The sequence below is a fragment of the Geotrypetes seraphini genome, chromosome 19 (assembly GCF_902459505.1).
Source record: "Geotrypetes seraphini chromosome 19, aGeoSer1.1, whole genome shotgun sequence".
NCBI lineage: Eukaryota > Metazoa > Chordata > Amphibia > Gymnophiona > Dermophiidae > Geotrypetes > Geotrypetes seraphini.
Genome location: NC_047102.1, coordinates 28,034,798 through 28,050,946, shown reverse-complemented (window position 1 = coordinate 28,050,946; position 16,149 = coordinate 28,034,798). Strand labels below are relative to the sequence as shown.

The window sequence follows — 16,149 nt, the reverse complement described above, 5'->3', positions numbered from 1 at the left end:
TTATGCCTGTTGAAACCTCACGTCAATGCAAGTGCCCAAGTTAGGCACGCTGACACAGTATTCTACAACTACACGTGCAACACTTCCAAAATGCCTCCGACGCGCCCATGGTCACTCCCCCCCTTTTGAGATAAGTGCCCAGTGTTATAGAAAAGTACACCGCCAGATGTGTGCACAAAATTTAAAGGGCTCCTTTTCAGTGGCGTAGCGAGGGTGAGCGGCGCCTGGGGGGGGGTGTTGGCACCCCTCCCCCACCCCCTTGCCATGCTCATGCACCCCTACCCCCGTACCTTTTTGACTTTGGCGCGAGCAGCCACCAACTCGCTGCCCGCTCTCTCTATTGCTACTTCCTAGGCGCGGGTCCTGGAAGTGACATCAGAGAGAGTGCCGAAGCCAACATGGGCAGCAAGTTGGTGGCTGCTTGCGCTAAAGTCAAAAAGATACGGGGTACACGTGCGGCAGGAGGGGTGCTGGTGCCCTGAGCAAGAGGGTACCTGGGCAGACCACCCCCTCGCCCCTCCTCCTTAGAACATAAGAATTGCCACTGCTGAGTCAGACCAGTGGTCTATCATACCCAGCAGTCCGCTCACGCGGCGGCCTTCTGGTCTAAGACCAGCACCCTAACTAAGACTAGCCCTACCAGCGCACGTTCTTGTTCAACAGAAACTTGTCTAACTTTGTCTTGAATCCTTGGAGGGTGTTTTCCCCTATGACAGACTCCGGAAGAGCGTTCCAGCTTTCTACCACTCTCTGTATGAAGAAGAACTTCCTTACGTTTGTACGGAATCTATCCCCTTTCAACTTTAGAGAGTGCCCTCTTGTTCTCCCTACCTTGGAGAGGGTGAACAACCTGTCCTTATCTACTAAGTCTATCCCCTTCAGTACCTTGAATGTTTCGATCATGTCCCCTCTCAATCTCCTCTGTTCGAAAGAGAAGAGGCCCAGTTTCTCTAATTTTTTGCTGTACGGCAGCTCCTTCAGCCCCTTAACCATCTTAGTCGCTCTTCTCTGGACCCTTACTACGTCACTGTTCCAGTTCACCTGATTATCGAGGTTTCAGAGCTTGTTCGTCAATTATTTTGAGCATGTATCTTGGATATGCACACAAATTTTGGCACCGTGTATACAATCCAGCAGACGGCGTATTCAGAATTTTAGAATCCCCCTAGAGCAGGGGTGTCAAATCTGGTTTGGCACAGATCCAGATTGCCTCGCTTACTTTCAAAATGACTCTTGAAAAGTTAAATGAATCGTCTAGTATACAGAATATGTACTACACTGGATTACAGGTGGTTGGAACCAGAACCTCATGTCAAAATTCCTATGGAAGATATTTAAAACCTGTCTGGAAACCTAAAAAAAAATCTTTGGAACTTTATTTCACCACCTGTGCCTTGATGGTTTATACTTTACAAAGAACACAATATTAGAAACACCACCATATATTGGGATGGGAATTTAAAAAGTTCCCTTAGCCCTCACCATATGATACCTGTGCTATCAAGATTTATTTATTTATTTTAAAAGGTATATACCCATTTACACCTAGATGGTTTGATGCCACAATATGTTCTGTTATTTTATTATTATTATTACTGAAATTGTCTATTGCCTAAGTTTATTTTATTTATTTCTATACCGTTTTATTCTAAAACGGTTTACAATAAAGTTACATACATAAAATATTGAAACAGGTCAGAACAGTTCAAAGCAAAAGCAGAAAGAGTCAATCCTTACAATAGATCAAATGCTCAAAGAAATGCATCAACAAATAATTACGTTTTCAGCAGTTTCCTGAATGAACTCCTATCACTACATTTCTGAATTTGGCCAACAAGGCCGTGCCACAGTTTTACTCCTGCACATGAAAAGGTCATAATATTTGTTTCCACATTTGGGATTGGCCTTTGTTTTCAACAGTGCTGAATTTTCAGAACGCAATCATCTTAATGGTTGTTAACCAGACATCAAACTCTTTAAAAATTTGGGAATCATGCCATATAGAAATTGATGACATAGGCTATGCTGAGGAAGGGGATTCAAGATGGCGGACAAAACTCTGCTGAGCTCAGAAGCTTAGTGTTTTTCTTCTAAATTTTTCTATAATCGGAGGCTGTTACATACTTTTAAGATATGTCTCATACTAAGAGGAAGGGGAACGTGAGAGCGGGACAACTACCGCTACTCACATCGTCTCCAGCCCAGCCGACGATTCAGCATTTTCTGCACCCGTTGAATCCAGCCGACACCTGGACAATCCCGCGGCGGCAGACTTCCGCATTGGACACGAGTGAGGGAGCACTCGAGTTCTTGGAACTGATGACATTGTTGTTGCCGCCGCTTCTCTCTGCGCCTCCGTGTCCAGCAGGACCGCAGAGTGAGGAGTCTGGCCCTGAGGGAGAGGAGCAGGAGACCCCGGAGCAACTATTGGGAGGAGCTACAGCCCCAGCTGGAACTCTGGGTTGGAAGAACGCCAAAGAAGTAGGAGGAACATCAACTACCCCAGTAGTGACACTAGAAACACTCTTTGAAGCTATTAAGAAAATAGATGTGAAGGTGGAAAAGAAGGCTTCGGACAAGGAGGTACTGGTTAAGAAAATGGATACAGTGGTACCTCGGTTTACGAGTGCACCGGTTTGTGAGTGTTTTGCAAGACGAGCAAAACATTCACAAAATTGGCGCCTCGGAAACTGAGCATGCCTCGATGTACGAGCGCCCCCCCTCCGTGATCCGGCATCCTCCCCCCCGCTCGCATCGCCCCCCCCCCGCCGCGATCCAACATCCTCCCCGTACCCTTCACCCACCCGAACACATCACTTACCCCCCATTTGGCACCCGGCATCAGCACCAACGCACAGAACATGCCGGTGCCTGAAGATCTGTCGTCCTTTTTGCTGGGCCTTGAGCATCTGCGCATGCTCAAGGCCTTAGTTCCTGCTCTCTCCGAGATTCTCGGAGATCTCAGAGAGAGCAGGAACTAGATGCTACTTTTCTTTTAGCATATCCATGCAAATGTGTTATTAAGTATATGGGTCTAAAATATGTGTTCTTCACACCAGACCATCTACGATCTTTTTTTAGATCTTAAAGGTTTTTCTAGTGGAGGGAGTGTAGCGCAAGAATAATGCCGGGTTGTAGCGTTTAAGCCTTTTCTTTTTATTTTCAGCAATTTCCTCCCTGTAATTTCTTTATTCCCCTCTACTTTTAATTAAGGTCTAAGGAAGAGTTAAGTTGCATAATAATTTTACTTTAAATGTTAAAATGATAAATGCTCTTTTTCTTTTGGAACATAACTGTATTTCTGTATCAAGTAGTTTATACTTGTAAAGTATGTTAAACTTAATAAAAATTAAAATTCATAGAAATTGATGACATAGCATAATTGCTTTATATTGGATTCTAAATACAACTGGTAGCCAATGCAGTGTCGAAGATATGGGGTAATATGCTCATATCTTCACGTTCCGTTATCAATCTAATCGCGGTGTTCTGGATCACCTGGTCTTAGTTATTCCCAGGTACAGGACATTGCAGTAGTCCAGCCGCGACAAAATCATTGCTCGTACAACAGCACGAAAGTCAACAGGTTACAGCATTGGTTTTAAACAATACAATAAATGTATCTGTGCAAAGGATACTTAAGAACATAAGAATTGCCACTGCTGGGTCAGACCAGTGGTCCATCGAGTCCAGCAGTCCATTCACGCTGCGGCCCTGAGGTCAAAGACCAGTGCCCTGATTGAGTCTAGCCTTACCTGCGTAAGTTCCAGTTCAGCAGGAACTTGTCTAACTTTGTCTTGAATCCCTGGAGGGTGTTTTCCCCTAAAACAGCCTCCGGAAGAGCGTTCCGGTTTTCTACCACTCTCTGGGTGAAGAAGAACTTCCTTACGTTTGTACGGAATCTATCCCCTTTTAACTTTAGCAAGTGCCCTCTGGTTCTCTTCACCTTGGAGAAGGTGAACAATCTCTCTTTCTCCACTACGTCAATTCCCTTCAATATCTTGAATGTTTCGATCATGTCCCCTCTCAGTTTCCTCTTTTCACTCTTTGCACTCTTTACCACTTGACAACTCATTGTCTGGCTTATTTTGGCTGTACCCTGCGTTGGGTGAATTTCTTCAAAAAAGGCAGTAACTAAATCCTAATAAATAAATAATTAGAAACCAGAGTATGTAGAGCAGGGTTTTCTCATCTCGTCCCGATAACCTCCGCAGCTAGCCAGATTTTCGCATATCCACAACGGCTATGCATGATAAATATTTGTTGAATATGGAAATCTAGTATATTATTATTATTATAAGATCTGACATGCTGCCTTTCTGTGGTACAACCAATGTGGTTTACGTGTGATTTCCGGCGCTTTCTCACAATCTAAGCTTTTGTACCTGGGGCACAGAAGGTCTAAATGATTTGCCCAGGGTCACAAGGAGCTACGCTGGGATCCAGTTCCCCTGTTATTTTTAGGCCACTTCACTAACCGTCAGGCTACTCATGTACACTGCCATTGTAGCCTCCTGAAAACTGGACTGGCTGTGGGATTCTGCTGTAAGGAGACACCCATTCAAAGTAGTTCAATTGACAACCCTTAAAAACACCAAGACAATACAGCACTGGGCTGGCATTTATATGTAAACAAACTGAATTACTGCTTATTAAAAATCTGTCTATATTTATGACTTACATGATAGACAATTTTTATTTACTTTTTTGGCAGATCTCAGATACAATGAAATGTGGGATAACAGATGGCTGTCTGTTGTGAGTACCAACCATGTTTTCTTTGTGGGAAGCCTCCACAAATTGATTTGGCACTCTATTATATGAATAATGTTTGTAAACATACACCGCTATTTAGTAAAATCAATAGTACTGTTTAAGCATGCATCAAAAACAGTTATGTTCATCATATGGATATTCGATTAAACCTGAAAAATAAACTGGTGAGAGAGCCAGCCCTCTGTTCCATATAATCAGTGAACCTGTGATAGTTCATTTTCTCCAGGGTAACATTATTCATGGAACCAGGGAAATGCTGAAATATTTATAGTGAAAGGAAAGAAGAAAATAGGCAAAAAAAAAAAAAAGTTATTTACTTTTGTGTGGAAAAACTGACAAGAAGACTTCCTGGTACAAAAAAAAAGGTAAAACATGCAGAACCCACTGCATCTCCTTGTGACCCTGGGCAAACCACTCCATTGCCCCATGTACACAACTTTTATTGTGAGTACACTAGGGACAGAGAAAAGTACCTGTATACAGCATATGTAAACTGCCCAGGAAAAGGATCTAGGTGTCATCGTTGAGAATACGTTGAAACCCTCAGCTCAGTGTGCAGTGGTGGCGAAGAAAACAAATAGAATATTAGGAATTATCAGGAAAGGAATGGAAAACAAAGATGACAATGTTATAATGCCCTTATATCGCTCTTTGGTACAGCTGCACCTTGACTACTGTATGCAGTTCTGGTCGCCGTATCTCCAAAAAGATATAGCAGAACTAGAAAAGGTATAGAGAAGGGTGATAAAAATGATAAAGGCATGGGACGACTTTCCTATGAGGAGAGGCTAAAGCAGCTAGGGCTCTTCAGCTTGGAGAAGAGATGGCTCAGGGGTGATATGATAGAGGTCTATAAAATACTGAGTGCAGAGGAAAAGGTAGATGTGAATCTCTTGTTTACTCTTTCCAAAAATACTAAGACTAGGGGGCATGCGACAAAGTTACTAAGTAGTAGATTTAAAACAAACCGGAGAAAATATTTCTTTGCTCAACAAATAATTGAACTCTGGAATTTGTTGCTGGAGAATGTGGTGAAAGCAGTTAGCTTATTAGAGTTTAAAAAAGGTTTAGATAATTTCCTAAAAGAGAAGTTTATAAGCCATTATTGAGATGGGTTGGGGAAATCTACTGCTTATTCCTAGGATAAACAACATACAATCTTGTTTTACTACTTGGGATCTAGCTAGGTAACTTGGGACCTGGGTTGGCCACTGTTGGAAACACGATGCTAGTTTGGTGGACCTTTGGTCTGTCCCAGTATGGCAATTTTTAAGTGAACCAAGCATAGGAAAATCAAGTCATTGTGACATCACTGATGAGTTTAGCTCTTAGCCATTGGTGGAATGAGGCATTATGGCATCACAATCTCAGCTCTGGAATGTTGCTACTCTTTGGGTTTCTGCCAAGTACTTGGGACCTGGGTTGGACACTTTTGGAAACAGGATACTGGAAATTCTTATAGTCCTATGTTAATTGTACCCACAGAAAGTCGGTATATCAAATCCATAACCCTTGACCCTTGAACTGAGAAATTTCCTGTTTTGTTATCATGTTTTGCTGTTTGTTGTAGACAAATTTCCATTAAAGTCTACGGTTAAGTTTTGCAAATTTGCATGTTTTGCTAAACTTTTATGAGACTGTTCAAAGACTACGTTTTACTCCTCACATGTCCTTGCCCAGCATTAAGTCATCTTTAATCTGGCTTCAAAATCCAGAAATTTTAAGGTAGAACTTCTATTTTGGATGAAATGATAATGCCTGATATCTACTATATACATGAACAGGGACTGAGGATTGGCAGATAGCAAGAGGATCAAGTAGGTTTTCAGTGCTTAGAAGCAATGCAATGAGCTAGTCAAAATATCCAATTTCAGCATTGTGCATTCAACTCCTGGGTCTGGTTTCAGCTCCCCAGACTGGGCAGGATTGCGGATGTTGCAAGGCAGTGGTCATACTTCCCAGAAGGAAGAATGGGGGGAATGAGGAAGGAGTCCTAATCATTGCCTAATAGCGAAACCCAGATTTACGGTTCAAGGTCCAGGGTTCTGAAATAAACTGTACTTTGTGACCCCTGTTCCTGCAGTAGCTAGGCTAAAAAGGAACAGAGGCATCAGAACTGAGTGGACACCTTTAAGTCATCAGGAAAGAAGTTTCAAGGCACTTAACCCAGCAGGTCTTGGTTCTGACTAAGCAAGAAGAACCTGCTAGATAAAAACTTGATGCACAGAGTTGCAAGGTGAAAGAATCAATGAGATCAAGAAATATTTCATTCCCCTTCTCGTCTTCTGTCAAGGTGTTCAAATCTGAGTCAACTTACATCAAAAACAAGTCAAGGAAGGAGAACGTTTGATTTGGAAAACCAAAGATCTGAGCTGAACCGATCATACCTGAGTTGAAAAAATACATGCAGTTCAACTCAGTGCCATGTAAAGAAAAGAAACTTGGATAAGGGTTCTCAACCCAATCCTTGGCATGCACCAAGATGGTCAGGTTTCCAGGATACCCATACATGAAATAGATATGCATACAATGGAGGCAATACAGGCAAATTTATCCCATGCATATTCATTTTGAGTATCTTGCAAACCAGTCTGGTTTAGTGTGTCCCGAGGACTAGGTTAAAAACCCCTGATGTAGGATAAGGGTTCATATTTCAACCGTGCCACAATACAATGTCCAAAAATGTAACACTTTCATACCCTTTCCTTGACATTTTATTACCTTCAGTTGCGTTACTGGGCTGGTCCCTCTTTTTTCACTTTTCACCCCAGTAGGTGAGAGTGCTGCTGTGTTGGGTAGCTGTGGCATCGATGGCATTTTAGCTCCTGGTGATACCTGCATGCTGGCCAACTGAGCTGCATAGAGTTGCTGCAAAACAGAAAGACAGGACCCAATGTTACGATAGAAAAGTCAGATGACTAATGGCTAATTAAAGAATGCTAAGTAAACTATTCTGAGAGACTAAGGGGCCCTTTCACTACAGTGTGGTAAACAGCTAACGTGGTAGATGTTACCACAGCCCAATCGGATATGAAGAGAGTGGCATCCTACTGCAGAAAATACGTCACCAAAACAGAACAGCGAGTCCACAAAACGTACAGACTAGGTTACAAATTAGAATTTATTAAATGTCAAACTTCAAAAGCCCAGCATGTTTCACCTAATCGCCTGCTTCAGAGGGATATCATTACACCTCTTACCTATGTCAAAAACTGGGGAGGGGGTCTTATACTAAGGCGCGCTAGTCGATTTAGTGCACGCTAAATGCTAAAACGTCGATATAATATAATGAACGTGTAAGCATTTAGCGTGCCTTTGTAAAAGACCCTCTGTGTTAAAGGAAAGGCAAAAACATCTCTACCTTAGCAGTGGAGCACGGTGGCGATGCTGATGACGATGGATGTTGTAGCCCGCCTCTATCCCTAAAATTGCCTTTCCCTTAATGCTTTTGTTTTCATGGAAGTTCTTTTAGGAAAAGACCTGTCAAGTAGATCTTTTCTTGGCAAAGGATTTATATGAAGATGATCGTTGCTTTCAGTGTGTTTTAGTGGTGTTATGATACACCCCAGGTAATTAGGTGAAACGTTGGGTTTTTGAAGTTTGAAATTAACCCCTCCCCCCCCTTGATGAAGCCACGCCAGGCTTATCGCCGGCCACGATGGTGTTAGCTCTGACGCTCATAGAATACTGTGGAGGCTTCGTAAAAAGGGGAGGAGGAAACTTATACTGTTACTGCACTGCCATGACAACTACCCACAAATTCTATAAAAAACACTACAATTGTGTGTGCAAATCTGAGCGCATCCTCAATTTTTAGGTGCAATTCAATTGAATAACGAGCCAATTAGTGCCAATTGGTATCTTAACAAGCAATTATTGACACTAATTTGTTTTAATTAAAAGTAATGTGCGATTATTTGCTCAGATTTTACACCTGGTCAAAAGAGGGGGGGGGGTGCAGAAATGGGAGGATCATGGACAGATGGGTGGCATTCCTTGGATTTACGCACGTAATTATAGAATAAGGAGGATTTGCTCCTAATTTAGGTACGAGGATTTGCACCACATTTCAGTTAGTGTAAATCAGGGGCTTCAAAGTCCCTCCTTGAGGGCTGCCATCCAGTCGGGTTTTCAGGATTTCCCCAATGAATATGCATGAGATCTATGTGCATGCACTGCTTTCAATGCATATTCATAGGGGAAATCCTGAAAACCCGACTGGATTGCGGCCCTTAAGGAGGGACTTTGAGATTCCTGGTGTAAATGGACTCACCCAAAGTTAGGCGTGGTTCCCAGGCATAAGCACTATTCTGTAAATTATGCCTAACTTTAAGCACTATTTATAGAATAGCGCTCAGTGGGGGTTTTTTCAGCGCCATATATAGCATCTAGCGGCCCTTAGTGTGTACTAACACATGTTAATTGCATGCTGTGTTAGGGGATAGGACTGAGTGGCTTATGGGTAAAGAATATTTATTTATTTATTTGGATTTTTATCCTGTCCTCCCAGTAGCTCAGAACGGTCTACAATTGAACATACACAATGGAGAGTAACTAGACATATAAGTAATACAACAGGTTTAGTGATTGGACTTATAGATTGTGGAGAGAATTAAATACAGGGAGAATACAGCAGCATGAGAGAAGGGGGAGATACAGTAGTTTAGTTTAAGTAAAGTTATATGTGTTTAGGTACAATTTGTCAGTGGAGAGAGTAAGAGAGGATTATACTGGAGTTTGGGGAGGTGATAGGAGAGAGGAGGGGTGGGGCATAAGGGGGGGAGAAAACAGAGATCTTTAGTTGAAGAGGAGGGTCTTTACCGATTTACGGAATGTTAATAATGAGTTTTGTTGTCTGAGTTGGGGGGGGGAGTTGGTTCCAGAGGTGTGGAATGAAGTGGCTGTAGGATCGTTTGTGGGCAGTTTCTGTGAGCAGGGATCTTCCGGGGGGGGGGGGGGGGGTGCATAGGCGTATCTCTGACTTTGAGCGGAGGGTGCGAGTGGGGTTGTAGATGGGAAGCTTGGATTTTATGTAGGAGGGGGTGGTGGAATAGATTCTCTTGTGGGCAATTGCCAGGGCTTTGAAAATACAGCGTTGGCTAATTGGGAGCCAGTGTTCAGCATGGAGTGCTGGGGAGATGGAATCGTGGTAATTGAGGTTGTGTAGGAGGCGGATGGCTGCATTTTGGACCCGTTGGAGGCGTTTGATATTATTTTTGGTTAGTCCATTAAATAGGGAGTTACAATAATCCATTCTGGAGAGGACATATGCGTATAGAAGTTGGGCTACACATTTCAGTTAGCACATGGTACTTATCGCACACTGCTTTATGAAGAGGCATTAGTTGCACCTGTGCTAATCCCCGTTGAGGAACTTTTTAGTGCAGGAACTATAAGGGACATGCTGGCCACACCTCCAGCGGTTAGTGCACAGCCTTTGCACTTACCGTGCAATAATATTTCTTGTGAAAGCACGATACGTGCAAGAACGTACCACACTTTAGTAAAGAGGCCCCGTCATTTATACCGAGACACGGAGGTTAACGTCTCTTCTGTTTGAGACTTCCAAACAGCTGTAGAACACCCCTTCATATAATTAAGCAAGCGCACTTGAAACTCATGTACGCAAGTCTATAGCGGTTCACAAAACTTTAACAATAGCAGTCCAAAATGCTTTAGGAATTAATAACAGTGACTTGCAGGAGGTCTTGTTAGTATCTCGCTATCTTGTGGTAGCATGTAAGTTAATGAAAATAAAAAACATTTCAAGTATACTGTTGACATATAATGCAAACATCAGTTTCTTCAAGTGTTCTGTATTATATTTACTGGAACTGGAAAAAACACAATGAAAGACACACAGCTGTGGGGCCACACAGAAGACTTAGTGGTCATGTGGAGGCCTGCCATGTAGGAGATCAGAGTTCACATCCTGCTCCCAGCTTCTGCTCTCAGACCAGCCAGGGGTAAAGAGTGGATTTGAATTTTTTTGATTGAATTGCTTGTCTTTTCCAAATTCCAATTCAAGGGGAATTACATGTTCAGGTATAAAAGATAGTTCCTGTCTGAGAGGGCTGACAATGTAAGCTGTAACCAATGCAGTGGAGGCGGAAGTGGCTTGTCCAAGATCACAATAATATCAGTGGGTGAAATGGGATGTAAATTCTGTCTTCCCTTGTTAGCCCACTGCTGTAACCGCTAGGCCTGCTCCTACGGAGGCAATGATATAGCCCCAGAGGAAGAGGGAGAGTTCTAGTTATCAGTCAAACACATTTGTCAGTCAGGCTCATGGTGCACGTTCACCGGCCTCCCTAGGGTGTTGTGGTATGTGGTCCCTGGCCACAGACTGATGCTCAAAAGACTGTACTAGAAGGGAGAAGCAGGCCATTGTGAATGAAGGCTCATGGCATTCATAGAGATTAGCCCTGATGAAAAAGGAGGCCCAAAGAATGAGAAAGAATCTCCCTGCTTTCCTCTTCCGCCCCCAACCCTAGCCAAAAAAGAAAACATACAGTATAGCTATAATATCTGATTATGATTTAAATATTACAAAATTCAATATGAGAATACCACTATTATATCTAATATATCTTCAACACACCCATATGTTGAATTTAGAGGCTAATGCTGTAAGCGGTGCCTCCCGTGGCAGGACACATTCTGTGAGGGTGTCGAAGCAGAGGGATATCCAGGGAAAGATGTCAAGAAAAGGGAGAAATAAAAATGGTGGGAAAAGCAGGTTAATAAACGCCTGCCGACAGGTGCTGCTTCCAGAATCGTGGCTTGATGGGACCCCCAGGGTTTCACAGGCCTACATTTCCGGTACTGAAGATTCCGTCAGAATAATGGCCAGCGGCGCATAGTGACGCTGAAGCCTGGCACCGCCTCTAAACAGGCCCACTCCCTGCTTCAGCGTCACTATGCGCCGTTGGCTGTTATTCTGACGGAATCCTCAGTACCGGAAATGTAGGCCTGTGAAACCCTGGGGGTCCCATCAAGCCACGATTCTGAAAGCAGCACTTGTCGTCAGCCATTCCTAGGCGCCGGTCCCGAAATCATGTAGCAGTGCCTTTAAAAAAAATATATATATATATATATTTTATTTTTTTAAATTGGTTTTAAACAATGCGGTCAATTACCGCGTTGTTTAGCATCAATTCAAACAATTAAGTCGGTGTCCCAAAGAGAATCCGGGCCTTATTGACTATCACTTTATATGCCACACTTTTAGTCCTTCATTTTAATTATAGATGCACAAAGATCCACACTTCTGGGTTTTATTCCTTTTTGTTATCATAATAAAATATATGAAACATTAGGAAGAAGAGTTTGACGATTATAAAAAATAATCTTGAAGAGGATAAAACAACTTACGTCTTGATCCGACTGAGGAACTTCTTTTTGTGTTACAGGATGGGAAAATGTTCGTGCTCAAACACTGCTGCCTCACTGTTTTGCTAGAAAAGTCAAGTGGCTATTGGATAGCACTGGCTCAAGCCAACTTTGGCTTTTGTCCCCTCATCTTGGAGTCCGTATTGCAATATGAGCAGTGCAGAAGGCCACTCTCATACCCTACACCAGTTGGATTGGTTCTCTCCTAAGGATCTCATTTCCATTTTCTATTCCTTTCTGCGCCCCTTTTCCTCTATCTCTACATTGCTCATTTTTTATCTACATATAAAAATTTCCTCCCTCTGTCCCTCTCCAGTCTTGAGTCCCCCCCCTTTTTTTTTTTTACTTTTTACCTACTTAACAACTTACTCTTACTTCTGTAGTCATCCCTTTCCCACTTTCGTCTATCATTCCTTTCCTAGCCTCTTACCCACTTCATCTTTTAGCCATTTCTTAGTCCCTAATTTCTAAATTTTGTACTTATTTCCTCCCAAGCCCGTCCACCCCATATGAGCACCAGTAACTTCTCAACCACTCAATCCCTTTCCATTTCCAGTACTTTTCCTATGCATGTCTACCTATCTAAGCCCTCATTCCCCCTCTTACCTCCTCCATTTCTATCTTTTCTCACTTTCTTCAAAGATCAATCCCCCTCCTTTTGTCTCTCACCCTTTCTATAACTCTTTGTTCCTTTCATCTGCCTCCCAACCTCTCCATGCCCTTATAAAAATCTCCCCTCACCACTTTTCCAACCCAATCCATAACCCCACCAAATCACCCGGTGCCCAATGTCCTTCTTAATCTCTGCTCAGTTTCTTGGTCCCCACTATCCCTCTACCTAATCTCCAAGTTCCCACTCACTCACATTCCTACCCAAGTCCTGAGTCTCCACTTAGGCTCTAAGACTGGCTGAGTATTTGGAGTGTGTCTTTTTCTGATCTGCCAGTCAGTCCTAGAGTTTAAGTTCCTGCTCTCCTGCATCCTTATGTCCTCCCCTTTCTTTGGCATTCATTAACCTGATTTTTCCACCATTCTTATTTCTCCCTTTTCCTAGCATCTTTCCCCGAATATGCCTCCGCTTCTACATCCTCACAGAATGTGTCCTCTTCTCCCCCCCTAATAATTTAATCCCTAGAACCATCCCCAGCATCATCTTCCAGCCCCTCCTCCAAATCTCCAGCATCAGCATCTAGCCCTGTCTCTCAGTCCCCAGTTCCTCCTCACGGCCTCCAGCAACTTCTTCCAGTCCCCAGTCTTAGTCTCTCAGCTTCTTTCTTCCAGTGCCCGAGCCCAGCATCGGCCAACAGCCTTTTCTTCCTAGTCCCCAGCCCTAGCATCAGCCTGCAGCTCCTTCTCCCAATCCCAATCCCCTCCTTCTCCTAGCTCCTTTTTCCAAGGCCCAGCACCCAACAACAGCATCAGCTTCTAGCCGTCTTCTCCCAACTCTACCCCCACTCCAGCATCATCCTTTAACTCTTTCTAGCACCTCAACTCCAGTAGTAGTCTTCAGCCTTCAGTACGGCTTCAGCATCAGCCCTCAGCTCTAGCCCCTGTCTGACCCTGCATTATTCTCCAGGCCCATGTCCCCATCTCTAGTGTTAACCGTTAGCTCTTGCTCCAACTTGCCCCAGCAGTGGTAACTTGTTCTTTCCTTCTCCAGCTACATCATTCCTCTTCTTTGTGCTGCCCCGCAGATTTTAAACATGAACGTTCCTGTTTCTTGCAAATTTGTTTCAAATCTGTAAGGCAGTTTGAGGTGGTATGTTTTGAGTTTGAACTGCATGGACTTAAAAGGCATTTCTTATTTTGCAGTGACCATAGATGTATATCTAACATTTTCCCCCAGTGGTTGCGGTCTGCCCCGCATGCCGTCTTTCCCAGGGTGCCAGCACCCCTCCTCCTCCTTCTTCGCCCCCTCTTCCCACTCCTACCCCTGCCGTGCGCACGCCCCTTCCCTTCCCCCGTACCTTTTCAACTTCAGCACGAGCCACCAACTTGCTGCCCGCATCGGCTTCGGCACTCTCTCCGACGTTACTTCCAGGACCCGCGCCTAGGAAAAGAGCGCCGAAGCAAATGTGGGCAAGTTGGTGGCTGCTCATGCTGAAGTTAAAAAGGTGAGGGAAGGGGTGCCACCATCCCGGGAGCTGTTCATCCTTGCTATGCTATTAATTTCCCCATCAGCACGTTCAATACACCTGTTCCCAAGCAAGCACAGGTATTAGCAAACTACTCGTTTGGACCTGAGGATTGATTGAAGGCATTTGTGCCTACCTCTCTGGCATTTAGAACTACAGTGGTACCTCGGAATCCAAATGCCCCAGAATTCGAACAACTTGGAATCCCAACTTTTTTTTTTTCTTAAATTTTGCCCCGGAATCTAAACGCTGCTTTGGAACCCGAATGAACTGCAAGCGTTGCTCAAACCACAGCTTCCTGTTTCCGCCTGGGAGGGAAGCTTTGGGCTGAGCATCGCTTACAGTTCCTGTTACCGATCTTGCTGCCTATGCTGGTGGGGGGGCCTTGTCTTGCTGTCTCTGCCAGGGAAACCTGATCTTGCTGTTTCTGCCAGGTGGGCCCGATCTTACTGTCTCTGCCAGGTGGGCCCGATTTTACTGTCTCTACCAGGGGAACCCGATCTTGCTGTTTCTGCCAGGTAGGCCCAATCTTGCAGAGTTTGTGGGGCCAAGGAACAGATTAATCCAGTTTCTATTATTTTCAGTGAGATAAATTGGCTGGGAACTCGAATAAGGTTCTGGAACGAATTAAGTTCGGATAGTTTGGATTCCAAGGTACCACTGTATATTAAAAAAATCCCAAAGTTTGTATTTTAGAGTTTGGATACTTAATTTGCTTCTATTGGATATGTAGTTTTGTAAAATTCACTACTAAGAACATAAGAATAGTCTTACTGGGTCAGACCAATGGTCCATCAAGCCCAGTAGCCCGTTCTCACATAGAAAAACAGAAAATGACAGCAGATAAAGATCATATGGACTATCCAGCCTGCTCAGCCATAAAAACTACTAAACTCTTCAATCCATTCCTCATAAAAACAGTTACATTCACCACTTTCTTGGATAAGTACTGCAGAGCCCCAAGTGACCGCTGCTTTTTATGCATTTTAATTTGTAAATTGGTTGTTCTCATTGTGTTTAGAGAATCTTTTGTAAAATAACCTGCAAATTGTGAACGACCCAAGATGATTGTCTCTTTTCCTACTTAGACAACCTATGCAAATTCAGGTTTCAAATGCATTGTTACGGAGATTTCAGCAGCTGGAACCCAAGCAGGGTACCAGGCAGAGCTTTGGATTCTTGCCCAGAAATAGCTAAGAAGAAAAAAAATTTAAAAAAATTTAAATTGAATCAGGTTGGGCAGACTGGATGGACCATTCGGGTCTTTATCTGCTGTCTATTTCTATGTTTCTATTCTAAAATTCATTTCTTCTGATTAGCTCGTATCTCTTTGCATTCAAACAAACTATCACGGCAACCAAGCTATTTTATCTGGCCTTCCAAGCAAATGAAGCCTTCACAGCCATGACAAGTTGCATGAGGCTCTTGACCTATCCATAGAGGAGTCAGAAGAAGGGAGTGGAAAGGATAGGCCTTTGATCTTTTTTGCAGTATCCGCAAAGTGTAACTATAGGGCAGACTGTGAACAGCTGCATCTTCCTGTGGAAATCTGCTGTCAATTTGTGGGCAGCTATGCAAAATCAGAATGCCGTTCCACATGAAATCATGAAGCTACCTCCCCTCCCAATACCTACATGTTATCCAAACTGCATACTGAAAACAGCAGCATTTTAGAGGTCGCAAAATTTCCTGGTGGTTAAGTCCTCATGTGTTTCCATAGGGAGCAGACAGAGGGATTGAATTGTTGAAGCAGTTGTTTTGGTCTACAGTTTTGTTAAAGAGCGCCAAAGGGATTTCAAGAAAACAGTGTAGGGTAGGCATTTGGGGTGTGCTACTGTAGAGGTCA

At 43.5% G+C, this 16,149-nt stretch overlaps 1 protein-coding gene across 15 annotated transcripts in view; it reads right to left on the bottom strand.

The window, feature by feature from the left end:
• SOX6 (SRY-box transcription factor 6) overlaps positions 1-16,149 on the bottom strand; it is a 945,693-nt gene that overhangs the window by 131,703 nt on the left and 797,841 nt on the right. For all 15 annotated transcript variants that reach the window (XM_033928339.1, XM_033928344.1, XM_033928338.1 and 12 more), the window contains one exon: positions 7,498-7,644. In XM_033928339.1, coding sequence (XP_033784230.1) covers positions 7,498-7,644 — 147 coding nt within the window. The remainder of the gene's footprint in view (positions 1-7,497; positions 7,645-16,149) is intronic.